Raw genomic sequence first — 22,612 nt, 5'->3', positions numbered from 1 at the left:
AGATAGGACAATCTGCTGCAGTTTGCCTTAGAGCGGGCCCATTTATTCCCAAACGAGGAGGTGAGGATGGACTTGATGTTTGTGTAGAACCGAATCAGTATTGTCCGCGAGTGTTTGAATTTCTTACCTGTTTGGGTTGGTAATTTCTTCAGAGTTTTGCTGGGATATCTGTCAGGAAGAGCATTGCTTTGACGTTGCTGCTTTGTGCCTGTTGTCGTGCAGTTTCGAGAAATCACGTCCATCACAAAGGCCACCTCAGCTGTCAGAAGAGAAGAATAGACAGTGCTCATTTTTCAGCGTTTGAGTTTGCCAGAAACGAGGGGGGATACGACATGAGATGAGGGGGTAGAGGAATATTAAAGGCTGTTGATTTGCCAACATCTGGGAATGTTTTCAGTGGGAATGAAAAAGAAAAACGCTTGATAGCTGACTGTCCTCAAGGAATTAATAGCTGCAGGGTCCCAGAGGGTGGAGGATTTAAAGCGCTAGCAAAGCTAATTTATTGTCACTATATATCAATGTTAGCCTTTTTCTATGTTTTTCCATTTCACTTACAGAGGCCGTTCCCTCTGGAAAGGGAATATGATGCCATTTGGGGAATGGAGGTTGAGTGTCTGAGTTGCCCAAGGGCCGGGATTGTCGTGTGGTGCCAATCATCTCATCGATCTGTTTGTGTTTTCACCAGCCAGAGCTGTCCACCGCTGCACGTCAACCAGTCAGATGAAATATCTCTCCCCTTTCTTCACGAGAGAGAGAGAGAGAGAGAGAGAGAGAGAGAGAGATTTATAATTTGTCACACACTGATTTTGTTCCAATTGGTGACAACTACCTCACAGCTATCTAGTCAGAGCATTAAAACGATGATCCACTCATCATTTCAGATTTATGAGCAGAGAGTTACTGTAATCCAAGCTATTCCATTTACAGTAGCAGTGCTCTTTAAATCTATTTTTGGGGGACCAAGTAAAGGCAGAACGCATGTGCGAAAGCTAAATGTTGTTAGCTCATGATTTGATTCATGTTTGTCAAGAGAGCCTTACTGAGAAAATTACCCTCTTGAATTAGGGTTTATAATTGGTTGATACTCAAAGAATTATCAGCTATTTTAACTTAGAAGAACAAATATACTCTAGTATAGACACATTTTTTCCCTTGAAATGAAGGACTGTTTTAGAATGTATTTGTCTGTATGCACACGCACAGGGACAAGCTGGGAGATTTTCCTACTGAAATAGCCATTTATAATCTACTCAGAGAGCTAACAGTCCGGTCTCATTGACTGATTAATGACCAATCAATGCTGCTATTCCGTTGATCCCCATTGATGGTGTAGCTGGGTCCTAAATGGCGCCCTCTTACCTTTATAGTGCAGTACATCTGGTCAGGGCTCATACAAATGTAGTATCTTAATTTGATCACCCTGTTGCAAGAGAACTTTCCTGCAATGCAGGAAATGTAAAACTCGTGGTGTATTTGATGTTTAAAAAGGCTTCTGATGTTTGTTATTTCCACTTTGAAATGTCACACTTGATTTTCTATTACAAAAAATGTATCAACCCCTACAAAAATTGCCATTTGGAACGCAGGTGTAAGTCTTTGATGCCCACAGTAAGGCCCTGCCTTAGTAACTAATGACAGGGGATATAGCTGTAGTCTACCATTGTGTTTGCCTCTGAGCTAAGATAAGCCTTTGTCTGCATCCCAACTTGGCTGCGACCCTATCTATGCTCTATGTAGTACACTACTTTTGACCAGAGCCCTATGGAGCTCTATGAATATAGGGTGCCATTTGGGACATAACATTTAACGATATTATCTCTGGGTGGTTGGCTGTTGATTGGTTAGTAAACTGGCTAGTTGTTAAGTAAATAATGTCTATGGGTGGCTCCCTTTACATGATAGGAGGCTCAGTATTCGGTACACAGAGCATGGATTTTATCTCTAGTAGCTAGCTACCTCTGCACCAGTTTCACAACACAAGGATCTATGGTGCTTTTGCTATCGCTTTGAAACAGTAAAGAGAGAGAGAGTATTAGTACAGTAGACAGTACAGCATACATATATAATACAGTATCAACACTGCATATAGCGGTATTCTAGGTATACACAGTACAGTGTATAGCGGTAGTAGTCAGGGTCTACATGATACAGTTATATAACTGTAGTCAGCGTATGTATGATGCTGTTTAAACCAGCTCCACAGCCCTGGGGAAGAGCTAAGCTGCTCAGGTAAGGTTCTAATATGAGATTATACTAAAACTCTCAGGCCTGCCTAGGTTTGGCTGTTTTTCTCTTTTCCACTGTCTGGCAACAGAGGTGTGTGTGTGTGTGTGTGTGTGTGTGTGTGTGTGTGTGTGTGTGTGTGTGTGTGTGTGTGTGTGTGTGTGTGTGTGTGTGTGCGTGCATGGTATAGAGAGACCTGAAAGGATATAGACGTATTTGATGTGATTGTTTAAGCGGAAGTTGTAGCGAACTCCCTCTACTTTCACCATACATGTCCCTTGACAACATGTATAATCTTGATTAAGCTTGATATCTCTGGCAGTGTTATTTCAAAGATGATCTAACTATGGTATGATCTTGAAATATCCCTGTGGGCAAAACTGGTTAAAATAGCACCTTTGACAGGTGAGTTACCTTTTCAGCTGCAAAACCTGGTTGAAATGACATTTTTCAACCAGTTCTGCCAACTATGAAAGTTTTACATGACGAGGGACTCGAAGGGTTAAGAGTTGTAGTATGTGTTACTGTTACTATGATTATAATGACAAAGTGACAAAGTAGCTGGTGTCGATCTTGATAAGGTGACAAGAAAGAGTTTCAGGGCAGGCAACTCTAAAAATGTGCTACAATATCCATTCTCTCTCTCGATAATATATCTTCACTCCTTTCCAAGAACCGCCAGCAACATTACACTCAAGTAATGTGACAGTTCTTGTCTTTGAGCAATGAGTTAGATCTCCGCTCGCTTCCCTCTGTTTCTAGATATCATTTGTTTGACTGACTTGCTGGAGAAAGTTTTGCCTCTCGGGGGATGCTATTGAACACTAGAATAGATGATGTGTTAAGTAAACAAGTTTTGAAGGGGGTGTGTGTTTGAAGACCTAAAGTTTGTGTGTGTGTTAAAAGCGGTGTGTGTTTGAAGACTGTCTGATAGGGGAGTGCGTCAGAAAGACGTTGAGAGATTAAGCATTAGTAGAACATCAAGTGTATGTAGTCTTCTCACTCTGTAGTGCTGTGCTTGGGGTAAGACGCTCAAGCTGTCTCATTCAGTGTTTGTAAGCTTGCATGTGCGCCCACGCATGGGCACACACACCTGATTTCAGAGAGGTTGGGTTAAATGCGGAAGACATATTTTGGTTGAATGCATTCAGTTGTGCAACTGACTAGGTATCCCCTTCCTGTTCCCATTCATATACACTACTGCTGCGTTGCCTGCCGATGTGTGAATGATGTCATTCCCAGTCCTAAGTGAAGTTGTGTGTGTGTGTGTAGAATACCCGCTGGTTAGCAGCAGAATGTATGCACTTTGTTAAAAATGGTGGTGTACACACGAGGAAACTACAACCCTTATTCACATTTTTAACAGATATGGTTAGTGCTTAACGGTCAGCTAAATTTGAGTCAAAAACTGTGAGTTAATTTCTAATAGGATCAACTTTTTCCAAGCTGTCTGGTTCAGTTGTAGTTTCCTTCACATCTCCACAATCAGTAAATATGTCTGGCAGATAGTAGATAGAGTCACCCATCCTCTCCTTTCAACTGCTCCTTTAATCACAGAGATAATAGTCCTACTATCTCTACTTCTCATCAGTGCTGTCTAAACTTGCCTTTCATCATCAGACAAAGGGATCGCAATGCTGTTGATAATTAGGATGCTTTGCGCTGTTATTTCATCATAGAACAGGTGGATGCCATTGCATGTAGAAGACAGAAACATTGTATCATCCGTTGGATCTGGTTAGAAATTACTAGGATATTTCTTATTTCAGTTTTAAAGATATACAAAAATGGCAATCTTCATTGCTTGTAAGCCATGACTGACATCAAGAAAAGGATACTAAACCTGGATGTATTTCACAGAGTTCACAACATTAAGGCTGGGATTCAATCCGGATGTGCTTTGTCAGCTATGCACCTGTCAAAGGCAATGTTCCCGTGTTCGTGGAGACCTCATTCACAGTGAATGTTGCATATCTTGGAAATTACCTTTAAATGTCAAACCTGCTATAACGCAGATCTACCACTGATCGGATTTAATCCTGACCTGAGAGACCTTGATAAGAAAGATGAGTAGTTATTTTATATGGGGATTTAGACTCCAGCTTGCTTTGTTTTACTTCTCTGCACAACACACAACCCAGCTCACTGTCATGACTGAAAGCATTTTGAACAGTCAGCAGGCTACGATTCTGAGTAGACATGAATAGACATAATGCTATAAAGGGCTTTGAATTGGTCTTATGTAACAAAAAATATAGATATTTGTTTGGACAGCACAGTTGATAACATTTATTATGCTCTTGGATGCATAGACAACACAGAAAGCCCCTTCTCATAATTGATTGATGTCACTTCATCAGTATTTCTTCCTGTCATGATATCTGTATCGACACTGAGTGTACAAAACAGTAGGAACACCTGGTCTTTCCATAACAGACTGACCAGGTGAAAGCGATAATCCCTTATTGATGTCACGTTTTATATCCACTTCATTCAGTGTAGATCAGTGGGGCCTTCTGAGGGCAGGAATGGATCAAATGGAATGGCATCAAATACCTGGCAACCATGTGTTTGATGTATTTGATAGCATTCTACTGATTCTGCTCCAAATAGTCTGGGTAGCCATTTGACTAGATGTTCAGGAGTCTTATAGCTTGGGGGTAGAAGCTGTTTAGAAGCCTCTTGGACCTAGACATGGCGCTCCGGTACCGCTTGCCGTGCGGTAGCAGGGAGAACAGTCTATGACTAGGGTGGCTGGAGTCTTTGAGGGCCTTCCTCTGACACCGCCTGGTATAGAGGTCCTGAATGGCAGGAAGCTTGGCCCCAGTGATGTACTGGGCCGTTCGCAATACCTTCTGTAGTGCCTTGTGATCGGAGGCCGAGCAGTTGCCATACCAGGCAGTGATGCAACCAGTCAGGATGCTCTCGATGGTGCAGCTGTAGAACCTTTTGAGGTTCTGAGGACCCGTGCCAAATATTTTCAGTCTCCTGAGGGGGAATAGGTTTTGTCGTGCCCTCTTCACGACTGTCTTGGTGTGCTTGGACCATGTTAGTTTGTTGGTGATGTGGACAGGGAGTACAGAAGGGGACTGAGCACGCACCCATGAGGGGCCCCTGTGTTGAGGATCAGCGTGGCGGACGTGTTGTTACCTACCCTTATCACCTGGGGTCGGCTCGTCAGGAAGTCTAGGATCCAGTTGCAGAGGGATGTGTTTAGTCTCAGGGACCTTAGCTTATTGATGAGCTTTGAGGGCACTATGGTGTTGAACGCTGAGCTGTAGTCAATGAATAGCATTCTCATATAGATGTTATTTTTGTCCAGGTGGGAAAGGGCAGTGTGGAGTGCAATGGAGATTGCATCATCTGTGGGCCTGTTGGAGCGGCATGCAAATTGAAGTGGTTCTAGGGTTTCTGGGATGATGATGTTGATGTGAGCCATGGCCAGCCTTTCAAGGCACTTCATGGCTACAGATGTGAGTGCTACGGGTCGGTAGTCATTTAGGCAGATTACCTTAGTGTTCTTGAGCACAGGGTCTATGGTGGTCTGCTTGAAACATGTTGGTATTACAGACTCGGACAGGGAGAGGTTGAAAATGTCGGTGAAGACACTTGCCAGTTGGTCAGCGCATGCTCGCAGCACAGGTCCTGGTAATCCGTCTGGCCTTGCGGCCTTTTGAATGTTGAACTGTTTAAAGGTCTTACCCACATCGGCTGCGGAGAGCGTGATCACACAGTCTTCCAGAACAGCTGTTGCTCTCATGCATGTTTCAGTGTTATTTGCCTTGAAGCAAGCATAGAAGTAGTTTAGCTCATCTGTTAGGCTCATGTCACTGGGCTGCTCTCGGCTGTGCTTCCCTTTGTAGTCTGTAATGGTTTGCAAGCCCTGCCACATCCGACGAGTGTCAGAGCCAGTGTAGTAAGATTCGATCTTAGCCCTGTATTGACGCTTTGCCTCTTGATGGTTCATCGGAGGGCATAGCAAGATTTCTTATAAGCTTCCGGGTTAGAGTCCCGCTCCTTGAAAGTGGCAGCTCTAGCCTTTAGCTCAGTGTGAATGCTGCCTGTAATCCATGGCTTCTGGTTGGGGTATGTACGTACAGTCACTGTGGGGACAACGTTATAAATGCACTTATTGATGAAGCCAATAACTGATGTGGTGTACTCCTCAAAGCCATCGGAGGAATCCCAGAACATATTCCAGTCTGTGCTAGCAAAACAGTCCTGTAGCTTAGCATCTGCTTCCTCTGACCACTTTTTTATTGATCTAGTCACTGGTGCTTCCTGCTTTAATTTTTGCTTGTAAGCAGAAATCAGGAGGATAGAATTATGGTCAGATTTGCAAAATGGAGGGTGAGGGAGAGCTTTGTGACCAGCCTATGCGTCTCTGTGTGTGGGGTATAGGTGGTCCAGAGTTTTTTTCCCTCTGTTTGTACATTTAACCTGCTGATAGAAATATGGTAAAATGGATTTAAGTTTCCCTGCATTAAAGTCCCCAGCTACTAGGAGCACCTCCTCTTGGTGAGCATTTTCTTGTTTGCTTATGACGGAATACAGCTCATTCAATGCTGTCTTAGTGTCAGCCTCTAACTGTGGTGGTATGTAAACAGCTACAAAGAATACAGATGAAAACTCTCTCAGTAGGTAGTGTGGTCTACAGCTTATCATGAGATACTCTACCTCAGGCGAGCAATAGCTCGAGACTTCTTTAGAAATCGTGCACCAGCTGTTGTTTACAAAAATACATAGACCGCCGCCCCTTGTCTTACCAGACGCCACTGTTCTATCTTGCCGGGACATCATATAACCAGCCAGCTGTATGTTAATGTTGTCGTTGTTCAGCCACGACTAATGAAGGGGAAGAGAAAGGTTACACCCTTAGAGCCGATGTCCGCGGCCCTGCTGAAATCGAATTAGCATAATAAAAGAATCCCCATGAAATCCGTCAGTTTAACCTCTTACATCTAGACGTTCCGCTAGCGGAACACCTGCTCCAATATCCAATGATAGGCATGGCGCGAATTACAAATTCCTCAAAAATACAAAAACCTCAATTTTTCAAAAGTATGACTATTTCACAGCATTTTAAAGACAAGACTCTCCTTTATCTAACCACACTGTCCGATTTCAAAAAGGCTTTACAGCGAAAGCAAAACATTAGATTATGTCAGCAGAGTACCAAGCCAGAAATAATCAGACACCCATTTTTCAAGCTAGCATATAATGTCACAAAAAACAAAACCACAGCTAAATGCAGCACTAACCTTTGATGATCTTCATCAGATGACAACCCTAGGACATTATGTTATACAATGCATGCATGTTTTGTTCAATCAAGTTCATATTTATATCAAAAACCAGCTTTTTACATTAGCATGTGACGTTCAGAACTAGCATACCCCCCTCAAACATCCGGTGAATTTACTAAATTACTCATGATAAACATTCACAAAAAACATAACAATTATTTTAAGAATTATAGATACAGAACTCCTCTATGCACTCGATATGTCCGATTTTAAAATAGCTTTTCGGTGAAAGCACATTTTGCAATATTCTCAGTAGATAGCCCAGCCATCACGGCTAGCCATTTAGACACCGACCAAGTTTAGCCCTGATTTACTATTACAAAAGTTTCATTACCTTTGTTGTCTTCGTCAGAATGCACTCCCAGGACTGCTACTTCAATAACAAATGTTGGTTTGGTCCAAAATAATCCATCGTTATATCCGAATAGCGGCGTTTTGTTCGTGCGTTCCAGACACTATCCGAAATGGTAAAGAAGGGTCGCGCGCATGGCGCAATTCGTGACAAAGAAATTCTAAATATTCCATTACCGTACTTCGAAGCATGTCAACCGCTGTTTAAAATCAATTTTTATGCCATTTTTCTCGTAGAAAAGCGATAATATTCCGACCGGGAATCTCCTTTTCGGCAAACAGAGGAAAAAATCACAAAGACGGGGGCGGTCAGGTCACGCGCCTAAGCCCACAGTCCCTTGATCGGCCACTTGAGAAAGGCGATAATGTGTTTCAGCCTGGGGCTGGGATGACGACATTCAGGTTTTTCCCGGGCTCTGAGCGCCTATGGACGACGTAGGAAGTGTCACGTTAGAGCAGAGATCCTTAGTAAAAGATAGAGATGGCAAAGAAGTTCCAGAAATGGTCAGACAGGCCACTTCCTGTAAAGGAATCTCTCAGGTTTCGACCTGCCATTTGAGTTCTGTTATACTCACAGACACCATTCAAACAGTTTTAGAAACTTTAGGGTGTTTTCTATCCATATATAATAAGTATATGCATATTCTAGTTACTGGGTAGGATTAGTAACCAGATTAAATCGGGTACGTTTTTTTATCCAGCCGTGAAAATACTGCCCCCTAGCCATAAGAGGTTAAAGAAGGATTTTTAAGCCTTGAGACAATTGAGACATGGATTGTGTATGTGTGCCATTCAGAGGGTGAATGGGCAAGTAAAAATATTTAAGTGCCTTTCAACAGGGTATTTTAGTAGGTGCCAGGTGCGCCAGTTTAAGTCTATCAAGAACTGCACCACTGCTGGGTTTTTCACACTCAACAGTTTCCCGTGTGTACCAAGAATGGTCCACCACCCAAAGAACATCCAGCCAACTTGACACAACTGTGGGAAGCATCGGAGTCAACATGGGCAAGCCTTCCTGTGGAATGCTTTTAACAGTTCATGCCCCGACAAATTTAGGCTGTTCTGAGGGCAAAAGGGGGTGCAACTCAATATTAGCAAGGTGTTCTTAATGTTTTGTGCACTCAGTGTATATCCCAAATCAAATTGTATTTGTCACATGCACCGAATACAACAGGTGTAAACCTTACAGTGAAATGCTTAATTACAAGTTCTAACCAGTAATGCAGTTTAAAAAATAAGAGGCTGCCAAATAAAGGAACACTTGAGTAAATGAGGGCTACAAAGTAGATTGAAAGCCGGTGCTTCCACACTGGTGTGGTTCATGAGTTAATTAAGCAATTAACATCCCATCATGCTTAGGGTCATGTATAAAAATGCCTCGTTGCCCATTATTTTGGCTACCATGGCTAGAAGAAGAGATCTCAGAGATTTTGAAAGAGGGGTCTCAAAGGAGCATAGGGGGATGTTAATTGCCAAGAGTGTGCAAAGCTGTCATCAAGGCAAAGGGTGTCTACTTTGAAGAATCTGAAATAGAAAATATATACTGCTCAAAAAAATAAAGGGAACACTAAAATAACACATCCTAGATCTGAATGAATTAAATGATCTTATTAAATACTTTTTTCTTTACATAGTTGAATGTGCTGACAACAAAATCACACAAAAATAATCAATGTTAATCCAATTTATCAACCCATGGAGGTCTGGATTTGGAGTCACACTCAAAATTAAAGTGGAAAACCACACTACAGGCTGATCCAACTTTGATGTAATGTCCTTAAAACAAGTCAACATGAGGCTCAGTAGTGTGTGTGGCCTCCACGTGCCTGTATGACCTCCCTACAATGCCTGGGCATGCTCCTGATGAGGTGGCGGATGGTCTCCTGAGGGATCTCCTCCCAGACCTGGACTAAAGCATCCGCCAACTCCTGGACAGTCTGTGGTGCTACGTGGCGTTGGTGGATGGAGCGAGACATGATGTCCCAGATGTGCTCAATTGGATTTAAGTCTGGGGAACGGGCGGGCCAGTCCATAGCATCAATGCCTTCCTCTTGCAGGAACTGCTGACACACTCCAGCCGCATGAGGTCTAGCATTGTCTTGCATTAGGAGGAACCCAGGGCCAACCGCACCAGCATATGGTCTCACAAGGGGTCTGAGGATCTCATCTCGGTACCTAATGGCAGTCAGGCTACCTCTGGCGAGCACATGGAGGGCTGTGCGGCCCCCCAAAGAAATGCCACCCCACACCATGACTGACCCACCGCCAAACCGGTCATGCTGGAGGATGTTGCAGGCAGCAGAACGTTCTCCACGGTGTCTCCAGACTCTGTCACATGCTCAGTGTGAACCTGCTTTCATCTGTGAAGAGCACAGGGCGCCAGTGGCGAATTTGCCAATCTTGGTGTTCTCTGGCAAATGCCAAACGTCCTGCACGGTGTTGGGCTGTAAGCACAACCCCCACCTGTGGACGTCGGGCCCTCATACCACCCTCATGGAGTCTGTTTCTGACCGTTTGAGCAGACACATGCACATTTGTGGCCTGCTGGAGGCCATTTTGCAGGGCTCTGGCAGTGCTTCTCCTGCTCCTCCTTGCACAAAGGCGGAGGTAGCGGTCCTGCTGCTGGGTTGTTGCCCTCCTACGGCCTCCTCCACGTCTCCTGATGTACTGGCCTGTCTCCTGGTAGCGCCTCCATGCTCTGGACACTACGCTGACAGACACAGCACACCTTCTTGCCACAGCTCGCATTGATGTGCCATCCTGGATGAGCTGCACTACCTGAGCCACTTGTGTGGGTTGTAGACTCCGTCTCATGCTACCACTAGAGTGAAAGCACCGCCAGCATTCAAAAGTGACCAAAACATCAGCCAGGAAGCATAGGAACTGAGAAGTGGTCTGTGGTCCCCACCTGCAGAACCACTCCTTTATTGGGGGTGTCTTGCTAATTGCCTATAATTTCCACCTGTTGTCTATTCCATTTGCACAACAGCATGTGAAATGTATTGTCAATCAGTGTTGCTTCCTAAGTGGACAGTTTGATTTCACAGAAGTGTGATTGACTTGGAGTTACATTGTGTTGTTTAAGTGTTCCCTTTATTTTTTTGAGCAGTGTATTTTGATTTGTTTAACACTTTTTTGGTTACTACATGATTCCATATGTGTTATTTCATAGTTTTTATGTCTTCACTGTTATTCTACAATGTAGAAAATAGTAAAAATAAAGAACAACCCTTGAATGAATAGGTGTGTCCAAACTTTTGACTGGTACTGTACATCAAACATAATGATCCTCCACTTTGACAATAGATATGATTTTTATGAGATGGAAATGTGAAGTGCACATTTGGACTCATGGATGTTTGGCTTGCCTGTATGACATCAATACGGTATTTATTATAATCCTCGACGTCTCATCTTTCAAAATACGTTTACAGCATTTCTCTCTCAGACAACAAAACATTTGCAAAAGTTGCCCAATTAGCTGAAGGCATGGGGGATCTTCTTGTTCCCCCATCCCTCCTTCTTGTCAAAACCCATACAGACAGAGCCTGAGGTCATGTATAGCATGTTACTGTACAGCCACTGCGTTCCAATTTATGCACTTATCATTGCCCAAATCGACCATTTTCAACTTGTATACAGGTATGAGTGTAAAGGGCTACAACACTTTATGTTTGTTTCCTTTATTTTGGCAAATACCTGTATCTATGATAATGTAGCCAGCTGCTATATAGACATTGATTAAGACAGAACAATGTGAGGTGTCTGTGTTTCAGGATCAAGGAAATTCAATCAGTAAGTCTGGTCCTAGTGTTGTATCTATTCTCTCCAGTTTTCCACTAGGGTTTGTTGATAAGAAAGGAAAGGTAGCCAAGGACGTGGTCAAATATTGGCTTTGGAGAATGAGATGCAAGCTCCTCAAGATGTATGATCGCCTCCCTCTCCAGGTCACACACACACATGGACACACATACTCACACACCTCCCCCCTCAGCTGTGTTACTGATGTATCCGAGAGGTAGTGGATTTTGTGTTTGTTGGTCACGCTCATGTGGGTGTGTGGGCCAGAGTTCATAGTACTGCTGCCTGGCAGGCACGTCTGTGGATGGGGATTGTGTGCGTGTGCGTTTGCTGATGGGGACTAGCTCCTTAAGATGGAAATTGCCATAATGTGTCCTGCAGCAGTCTGCTGCACAGGCCTCTGGACACACATGCCACACACACACACACACATACACACACACTTTTCATCATCGAGATACACCTTTCTCAAGGGAAAATGTGGTCTTCTCTGTTCGCCTGTGTGCTTCACTTACGATGTATAATAAAAATGTTGTCTAATTGAGATTAATTGTTGAGTGGAGGATTAACTAGGAGTGAGTGTGGAGCGTAAAAGTACTTGGCAACCTAGTCAAGGGTTTGTCCTAGACCTAGCCTCATGCCATGTAATGTCAATTAACCCCTAGTTTCAATTTAAAGAGTAACTGTTTCTGACTGTGCCAGAGTTTTTAGTCTTAGTACTGGTAAGTGGCCACCCGTGTAAGTGGTATAATATCAATGCCTTTTCATGCATACATGTACATAGTAATGATTTTTTGTGAAAGTGTATGTTATTTTATAGGAGACCAGCCTTTCTTTCAGAAAAGGGAACTATTTAGTTTTGATGCATGTCTAATGTCTACTCTGCATCCCAAATGACACCCTATTTCCTATTTAGTGCACTGCTTTTGACTGGAGCCTATAAGGAAATAGGGTACAATTTGGGACTCATACTTAGTCTTCAGTATCTGAAGGTAATTTTTATTGATTGATTTTATTTCACCTTTATTTAACTAGGCAAGTTAGTTTAGAACATATTCTTATTTACAATGACAGGTGTTAACCTGTGTTTCTGTTCCCTTTCTCTCCTCTCCTCCTTTGTCTTCCAACTCTCTTGCTACTTTTTACCCCCCTCTCTGACTTGCTCCAACCAGTTTATCATTTTTGGGAGTGTGTGTGTGTCCTTTCCTTGGTTATTTTTAGCCGCTGTCTTTAAGGAGGAGTGAGCTTTTTCCTTGGGCTGATTGTGTGTGCCGTGGAGCGAGGCAGGGGAGACTGGAGGGACAGAGTGTTTCTGTGTGTGTGTGTTCCAGTTACGCTCAGTGGAGGGAGTGTGTCTGTCCTTTTGGATGGTCCCAGGGGGCCAAAGGGGCTGTGGACAGGGATAGCGGTGCCAGTAGGGAACTCACCATCATTACTTAAACATATTCCCTTCCTACGGTCAAATGATATGATGGACCAAACCTTGTATTAAGACTTTTTTTAATTCATTCACAGTTGCTTTTAAGTGTTTTATAGAGGATGTTCAGAAATTAGATTTGCCATACCTCCTATAGTTCTGCTCAGTGACAGTGAGGTGTGTTTTCTCTCCCACACTAGGTGAAATGTGAAAATGGGTCACAAAACTATAATGTGAAAGAGAGAGAGAGCGAGAAAGAGAGAGAGAGAGAGAGAGAGAGAGAGAGGAGTCACCTAGACACACTAACAGTCGAGAAATGTATTTAGAGAGAGTAAATAACAGAGGATGGAGGGGAAGAGAGTAAATTATGAAGGAGGGAAGGAGAGGAGCATGAAATAATGAGTGTATGGGAATATTGAGCCACAAAGCATTTTTGTCAGATCAAAGCTAATCCTTATCTTATGAAGGGTTTTTACTAATACCCCTGGTTGTCTTACCCATCAGGCAGGTCTCTCTCTTGCTCTCTTTTTCTCTCTTCATCTGCCTCCCTTTCTTTCTCTCCCTCTTTCTCTCTTTCTCTCTCCCTCTGTATCTTCCCCCCTCTCTCTCTCTCTTCCCCGTAACTAAAATGACTTGGATTTTTCTGCATTTTACTTGACTTTGAAATGGTGGTAGAGAATGCAGAAGGGTTTAGAGAAACTAGGTCAAGCGGAGAGTGAGGAGTGAAGGGGGTATCGCATCAGAACCAAAGCAGAAAGATACATTTTGCCTGGGGAGGGATAGAGGGAGAGAGGAAAAGAGGGGAAGGGAGGAAGTGGGTGAGGTTCGGATGTGTGTGGTGGAGACGCTAACCGCTGCAAATGTGTTGCATTTACAGTGGATTTAGAAACCTAACACAAGAAATAGATGTTTCTGTCCCAAAAGGGGGAGGGACAGTGACATGGTACCCTATTCCCTAACTAGTGCAGTACTTTTGGCCAGGACCCATAGATAATAGGGAGCCATTTGGGACACAACCGGTATGTCACATGGATGTCTTCACTATGGCTGCAAGCCCATTACAACGTGTGAGCAAACAGCTGTGAGAGCTGAGGAGTTTAATTGACAATATATAATTTGACAATACTGTTGACATGAATAGTATCTATGGTAACCTTGAAAATAAAAAGGTTTCACGGTTGTTCCATGTCACTGTCCCTCTGTCAGTCAGTTACTAAGACATGTGCCTACTACCGTACAAGCTAGTGTCCCTATAGGGCTTAGAGATGGAAGAGGAAAGAAAAACCTTGCCTTGCTTTGAGTCCAACTCTCCATTTCACACTCCCAGTTCACAGGAAAATAAAGCGTAGGAAGAGACCCTCTTCGGCATTTTAACAGCAATATTTTGACAGAACGTAATCATCTGTAAATGTGAGTGTCATAACAGAGATTCTACATGGATTAAGGTCAATTCCACATTAACGGAATTACGCTAATACTTTTTTTTAACTTTAAAATGAATGCCAAACAAAAACCACTGATTTCAAAATTTAACAATCCATAGAACTCTATGCACAATGACTACTTAGAAAAAGGTACACAGTAAATAAATACAAAAAATCTGGAAAAAGTGTGCAACGTTTGGTAACAGAATTACGGTAACGTCTTGTTAAAGTAGTCCCTGTGCATAGAGCTGTATGGTTTGTTAAGCTTGGACATTAGTGTTTTTTGCTTGGTTTACATTTGAAGTAAAAAATCTGAGTCTGGGCGTAATTATGTTACCATGGACTTGCCCTAACTAACATGGCTGATATGACTATGTAAGAAGAAGAATGGGAGAACAAACTTTCACAGAGCCTGTGGCTAACTAATACGTATGTTGATTTTGATGTATTCTGTGTACAGTGTGATGACCAAATTAATTTCCTGCTGTGGCATAAGGAAGTTAACTGAACTGAAGATAAAAAAAAGAATTAGCAATATTATGAAAAATGCTTATATCCCACCCATTATCAGATCTCCTCTGCTGCCCTTAGTGCCCTGAGTTACCCTATTGTGTCTGATGTGGATATGTCCCAGATGATGATGAGGATGATAATGTCACTTTCCATCACATGTGGTTGTGGCATGACGACCTCCTTTCTCTTTGCTCAGTATGATGTGGCATGTATGAGCTTCCTCACACATTTCTGTAATGTTAGTTATTTTCTGACGTGTGTCTGATGAGAGCTAACTGTGTTTGTGTGTAAGTGTGTGGTGCACATGCGCGTGTATCACCGTGTGTGTGTGTGTGTGTGTGTGTGTGTGTGTGTGTGTGTGTGTGTGTGTGTGTGTGTGTGTGTGTGTGTGTGTGTGTGTGTGTGTGTGTGTGTGTGTGTGTGTGTGTGTGTGTGTGTGTGTGTGTGTGGATTCCTTTTGATGTTAAAGCCAGGCGGGCAGGCAGAGAGGCAGAGTGTTGATAGGGGCAGGGCAGTGAACTGATTTATCTGTGTGAAAATGAATGCGAGAGATCCAGGCTGATGAGCCAGCCCCAGGGGGATTGAGGGGGACACAGGCTGCACCCTAATCCCCATTGGGCTCTGGTCAAAAGTAGTGCACTGTATAGGGAATGGGGTGCCATTCGGGACACACACAAAGCCTACGTGCCTGGCTGCCCACTACACTGCCCATGCCATGCCCCTGCTCCTATTTCTGATCCACTATCATTGTTGATGCCCACTTCTATACATACACACACACACACACACACTCTCTCTGCCCCGTGAATCTCTTCAGCCCATTAACACTGCTGTCTTCTCTCTTGTTTCACAGATGAACCACCATGTGACCTCGATCATCCTGTGACATCACACCGACACTGAGACATCACACCAACACTGAGACGGCCAGGTGGGTGGAAGGACACCGAGCAGAGGCTATGAACTCAAACAGCACAGCTTTGCTCTGAGGAGATGATCTGGATACCATTTAGCTTCCTGCTACTACAGTCAAATAATAAGAGACATTCTTCTTTGTCATCCTGGTTTGTGTTGCAGTACACAAAAACAGCCAGTTACATCAAAGGGTTACAAGCACCGTTTCACTTGTTTACGCAAGAGGATAATAATTGAGCACGTTCTCTCCCTTCTCCTGAAACTATAAAGCACATAGCCTTGTGAAACCAGCCTATTGTTGTGATTGCTGACATTCTGGCAAGTGAAGTGAAAGGAAACGTGAACGCTACTATAAAGGACCCATAATAACAATCCATAACAAAATGGAGACTCGGTCTCTCTCGCAGGACTCCATCTTAGAGTGTCAGATCTGTTTTAACTACTACAGCCCGCGAAGGAGGCCTAAGCTGCTGGATTGCAGACACACGTGCTGCTCTGTGTGCCTGACCCAGATGAGGTCCAGCCAGAAAGAGATCCGCTGCCCCTGGTGCCGTGGCGTCACCAAACTCCCTGCCGGCCTGTCCGTCTCCCAGCTCCCCGATGACCCTGACATCATTACCGTCATCGCCATCCCGCACGCCTCCGAGCACACGCCTGTCTTCATCCGCCTGCCTAGCAATGGCTGCTACATGCTGCCTCTGCCCGTCGCTAAGGAGAGGGCGCTTTTGCCTGGCGAACTGGGCTGCCGGTTCCTGCCAGGTGGCAGCGGGCAGCAGAAGGTGGATGTGGCGGTGGTAGCCATGCCTGAGCTGCAGCCCCTGGGGATGAGTCTCGATGGCCTGGAAGACACAGAGAGGAGGGGAGCCGGGGGAGGAGGTGGTGGAGGGGGGAAGGGCTCCACATGGTCCGGGGTGTGTACAGTGATCCTGGTAGCCTGTGTCCTGCTCTTTCTCCTGGGTATCGTGCTCCACAACATGTCCTGCATCTCCAAACGTTTTACTGTCATCTCCTGTGGCTGAGGGGAGGGACCAGACATCACCATATTCCCTCCCACTCCCCCCTGCTGTAGCTCTACCACCCTCCTCAGCCTGGATTATGATGAGGATAAAGGATTTTATACCTATCATAGATGGCCAAGAAAACAACAAACAGACAGAGAGAGAGAGGGTTGCTACAAATAAACTGGGGACTGAAAGTCATTTGCTCCTATTATTGATTTGGAGATATTCTGAAGACACAAAAAACACACCCCTTTCCGTCAACTTGATGCACCCCTCTACTCTCCAAACCCAATTACACTGCCCCCCCCCCTTCAGAAGGAGGGCCTCAGCCTCATGGAATTCTCATGGAAATTTGAGGTACCCCGTGGATCTATGGACCCGGGGACCTAATTTGGGGACCCCTGTGCTCCTGGGGACTGGTGGTGTCAGTACTGAGCACATACAGTATCTCCAGCTGGAGCTGCAACCTCTTGGTAGACCTGGGATCAAATACAAAAATTTGAATCTTTTCAAATACTTTGAAAGTCTGCCTGGCGTGCCAGATGGGTGGGGTATGATGTTTTGGGACTTTTCTATTGGTTTATTAAGCCAGGAAATTTCAAACAGATAGGGTATTTCAATTGATTTTCCAAGTATTTGAAACCCAGGTCTGCTTTCTTTATTTCTGTCCTCAGTGCTGAGGCGTAACAGAGAGTAGATCCAGTAATTACTGTATGTGGAATCCACTAAACCACCTCTAGCCAAGGGTTGTTCCTAGAGGGACTGATCAATCAATACTGCTGGTGGTTGTTCGCTGTGTTTGTGTCCCAAATGGCACCCTATATATTATATAGTGCACTATGTAGGAATAGGGTGACATTTTGGGGAAGCGCTTGCTGTGTTTCAAATTTTGTCAGAATCTCTCTAATGGTCTAAAAACAGAATGCTTACTTACTGTTGCTCCAATATATAATGCAGTACTGTACGTATGTGATGGTATTTTGATCAATAATGTTTTAAAAACAAAAACAGGGAAATATGTGATCTCTGTGTTGTGTCATATACTTATAAACCAGCCTATATTTGATAGAAAGCACATACTACATGTCTTCAGTAGCCAGCCAGCCTAAAGTAATAATGATTGATGTAATGTTGAAATTATTTGTCTAACCCCAATGCCCTTCACTGAGAACAGATGGTCATTGCTTTTAATATTGAGGTCTCTGGTCAGTATTAACATGAAGGGAGATCAGTGTGTGAGAGAACATGTGGGTGGGCGTCCGTGATAACCAGGTCTCAAGTCATAGGCAAGTCAAGTCACATTCTCTATCTCTCACACTGATCTCCCTTCATGTTAATACTGTCTTTGATCTTCATATGGGGCTGTGGGGTCTCAGTAAGGTGGTGTGAGGTTGCTGGGAGGAGTTAGGAGTGGGCAGGTTTGAGGCTCCAAGTCTTAATGCTAATCGCATTGATTTATGAAGAGTTATAAATATTTTCTTCTTCTCCATGTTTTTGTCCCAAATGGCACATTATTACCTATCTAGTGCACTGCTTTTGACCAGGGCCCATAGTGACCTGGTCAAACGTAGTGCACTATATAGAGAGTAGGGTGCAATGTGGGACACAGTGTCTTTGTTGTTGTTGACAAAATTATTATGATCCGGTATCTACTGTATTATAGCAATTGAGTGTAATCACAAACAAACAGGGTGAACTGTTTTGTATAGCAGCCATGTACAGACATGTACAGAATGATTGTATTTTTCCTTGTTGTCCTTCTTTCTATTTGTGTTTACATGTTTACTTCTGTCTGTCTGTAATAGTAGCCTGGTCTAGAATCAGTTCTTATTGCAGCAAGTTAGAAACCGTGGTGGACAGTGTGAAGATGCGTTCGGACTGGTCTAGGATCAGTGCTCAAGACAGTGGGTGTGTTAGGCTCTTTGTTAGGGTTGCAGAATTCTGTACATTTTTCCAATATTCTCCAATATTTCCAGAAATCCTGGTTGGAACCAATCACAGCCAGAGAGGAGGAGGTTGTAGAAATGAGAGACTTCAGGTTTTGTGGGGATTGGCTGATCAGCGCTTACCTACAGATAATTGCACTGGGTCTGGCGGCTATCAAACTGGTGCTGGAACCACCAACGGGCATGATGGAACCTCTGCCCAAGCATTCTGTATGCATCGCAATAGTGCACGATATAGGCAATAGGGTGCCATTGGTCACAGGCTCTGCTATCCCCACCACCCTGTAAAAAATCTAACAAACCTGCTGGGCTGCCACTGTGATTGGCACTAATGTAACTCAATATTGGACTCCTTAAAAAGGCAGTCAGTGAGTGAGAAATCTCAGTTTGATAGCCACAATTATCCTTAGGTAAGAGCTGAACAGCCAATCCCCAGAACAACTGGAGCGTCTCATTTCTACAACCTCTTCCTCTCTGGCTGTGAATGGTTCCAACCAGGATTTCTTAAAAACCGGAGAATGATCTAAAAGTATATATGCCACGCTGAGTATTGTTATATTAGACAAACACTGAAGATTTATTTTTAAAAATGATGTAAATTTATGGTGCCAAGAAACCGGACTAGTACAGTTACATTGTCTGTAGATAGATACCATAGTAAACAGAAATAACAGTAGTTAATAGGGATGCAACCCAAAATTGCCCTATTCCCTATAATGTTATAGTGCACTACCTTTGACCAGAGTCCTATGGGCCCTGGTCAAATGTATTGCACTAAATACGAAATAGGGTGCCATTTGGGAAGCAGTGTCTGGCCCTAAAGGGTTTCTTTAGGTCAGTGGTAGGTGGTGAGGGGAGGACGGCTCATACACTGGAATGGAATTTATTAGAACGGTATGTGTATGATGCCATTCTATTTATTCCATTCCAGCCATTACAATGAGCCCGTCCTCCGATTTAAAGTGGCACCAGCCACCACTGCTTTAGGTCAGTGTTATTTTATGTATTAATACATACAGCCAGTAAAATGATTTGAACCGATGGACTCAATGTGTTTGAAACCCCTGTTGTACTGCCAATAGATCCATTGTTAAAAGATGCATGATGTGATTTTGCTTGGATGGAGTCAGTAGAGGATAGGATTTTATATGCAAATGAAGGTACAGAGGAATGTCAAATAGTATAGTTTAAAAGGTGTCTGTGCACAATGAAGCTATGAAACATTAGAATGGGGATTTGGAGATTTTTGGACTGCGTTCCTGGGTAGATCTATTGTGTTTCCCAAATTGACCCCTATTCTGTATATAGTGCACTACCTTTGACCAGGGCCCATAGGAATAGCGGGTGTTAAGGACAGCACTAAGATGTTTCTTTCCATGCTACAGTAAGCCTGTTTTTAAACTGGAATCATTTTCAGAGGACACTGTTTACTTTAAACAACAGTCCATGTACAAAGCCAAGGACTACATCCTGTAGCCTTAACCTTTTACTGCAGTGGGCTAAATCAGGGTCACACCGAGTGTTTCTTGGTAGTCTTAAACAAATCTACTTTGAAACAAAAGTATACACCTCACACACATGGTTGTGGGCTTAAAAAAGAAGACATCTGTACCATGTCAGATAGAGAGTTTAAATGTATTACATTTTGAGTTTGCATCACAATATTACACTTTATATACATCACAGAAAACTGAAAAATATTTAAAAAACGCTTGACATAGAAACATTGGATTCACATTCACATTCACGGTAAACACTGCATATGTCGGCTCAATCAGAAATGACGTATAAATTGTAGCATTGACCAAATTAGCAATCGAATTGAATACCAGGCTAAAGTTGGATAGGATACTTTTTTTATTCCAGTGTTTATTTCATGGCTCTGATCATTTGAAGCGCCCTCTATTTTACTTAACAGACACACCAAGTGGCATTTGAATATGGGTAATTTGGTAAGAAGACTAACAGGGAATGTTTTTGAATTCCCATCCAGTCATGCCTGCTGCTCCTATGTCAGAAACGCAAAGTGCGTCCCAAATGGCACCCTATTCCTTATATAGCTCACTATATAGAAAATACAGTGCCATTTGCAAGACATTCACCTTTCTATCTCTAGAACACATGTTATGTATGAGTGTGTATGCCAGAGAGAGAAGAAGACCAAGGGTTGTCAAGTCTGTGCCTGTGTGTTTGTCAGTCAGTGATGTAAAGTTCCAGTAGTAGTTTCTGTTTGTGTCAGGTTCGACAGACACACACAGCTGTTTCAGTGATCTATTAAATAAACTGTCTGAAATTCACCTGCAGTGTTTTTGAGTAATTTATTTTTTCAACAAATAATTGTTATTTTAAACCAAATAATACTCTTGTTAAGATTAACGGACCAAGCAACCTAGTTAGTAGGTTTTTGGAGCATACAGTTAGAGAGCGGACGGAGTAGCGTGAAAAAAATAGGTTTTGTAGGCCCAAAGTGCAAAAGTGATGACGGAATCCAAAGAAAAATGGTTGTAGTTAAAAAGAAAATGTATTGACAAAAAAAATCTACATTTACAAAAATGATCCAAAATACTTAGGCTACTGTAGCAAGATAACGGCTACAAAGTTAAAACGTCCAAACACTGCAAAAACTGCAGAAAGACTCAAGTCTAATACCTGAAAGCTAAAGCAACAGCAGCACGTTGTCTAAATACGTAAAGCCCTCTCGACCAACCAGAATAAAATGGCTCAAATGGGTTAAATAGCCTGAAACCGGAAATGGTGTCATGTGACGTAGGCCTACCAATGGCAGGGCAGTTCAGTACAAAAAAAGTGTTCAACATTCAATTAAATGGAAACGGTGTTGTTCTGAACGACCAGTTGAAAAACGGAGAGGGGTAGGGTTGTGTGTTCAAAATGCACCTTTGCCCTTTAAATATGTCACTCATTGCTTCAAGCCACACCCAACAAATAGAGCAAACGTACCTCAAAGTCTGTTCAAGAACTTAGAAAAACGTTTTGGGGGAACGTGTCATTCAGTACATACAGTAAAGCCACTTAGCAAACATTGAACTGAACGTACCCCAAGTGGATCCACACATGAAACAAATGCACCGCAAAGCGAGATAAAATAAACATTTATTTCAAGTCAACAAACATAATAGTAATTGGAAATAGTGTAATGAATTATAAGGATCACAAAATGTAATATTATGTCACTGACATTTTAGAATGGATTATCCCAAACAATCTCCACACTGGTAAAGTAGTGCATGAGACCGGCGCGCACCCTCCGGTACAGATGTTCCCAAACTGGGTTAACCCCAGGGATATGCGCAATGCCGTCGGGGGTACGCCAAACAAAAATGTGATACACATTTGTTTTTTTTGTTTTTTTTCAAACACTACATTTATATTTTCCAACAGGGCTATACATTTGGGTGAGGTTTTTTTCTTGCCTGAGTAGCCTCGTTTCACTGCCCAATTTTTTTTTAACCATCTAGTGTTCGGAGAAATAACAACACAATGTCAAATACAGGTAGCCTAGTCAAATAATTAACATCCAATCACATTAACCGTTACTCTCTCATGGGAAACCTTCACTCTTGCACAGACACTTAGAAACGAAACATGACAATTTGAAAAATAAGACACAGGAGTTTTATGAGCGAGAATAAAGATGACTTTTGAGTAGAAAGACATGTATAAAAGCAACAGATACCATTAATAAGAAGGTGCTAGA

The 22,612-nt window shown here is 43.0% G+C and overlaps 1 protein-coding gene and 1 long non-coding RNA gene across 2 annotated transcripts in view; both read left to right on the top strand.

The window, feature by feature from the left end:
• LOC145850372 (uncharacterized) overlaps positions 1-22,612 on the top strand; it is a 103,947-nt gene that overhangs the window by 38,258 nt on the left and 43,077 nt on the right. The window lies entirely within an intron of this gene.
• Positions 1,977-21,194, top strand: LOC106578589 (E3 ubiquitin-protein ligase RNF152). Its single transcript, XM_014157578.3, has 2 exons — positions 1,977-2,229; positions 15,889-21,194. The coding sequence occupies exon 2, from the start codon at positions 16,334-16,336 to the stop codon at positions 16,967-16,969; it is 636 nt and encodes a 211-aa protein (XP_014013053.1). The 5' UTR covers positions 1,977-2,229; positions 15,889-16,333; the 3' UTR covers positions 16,970-21,194.

This window comes from Salmo salar, chromosome 19 (genome assembly GCF_965601325.2).
Source record: "Salmo salar chromosome 19, fSalSal1, whole genome shotgun sequence".
Classification (NCBI taxonomy): Eukaryota; Metazoa; Chordata; class Actinopteri; order Salmoniformes; family Salmonidae; genus Salmo; species Salmo salar.
Note: the sequence above shows the minus strand (reverse complement) of the source record. Positions and strands in the feature narration are given on the sequence as shown.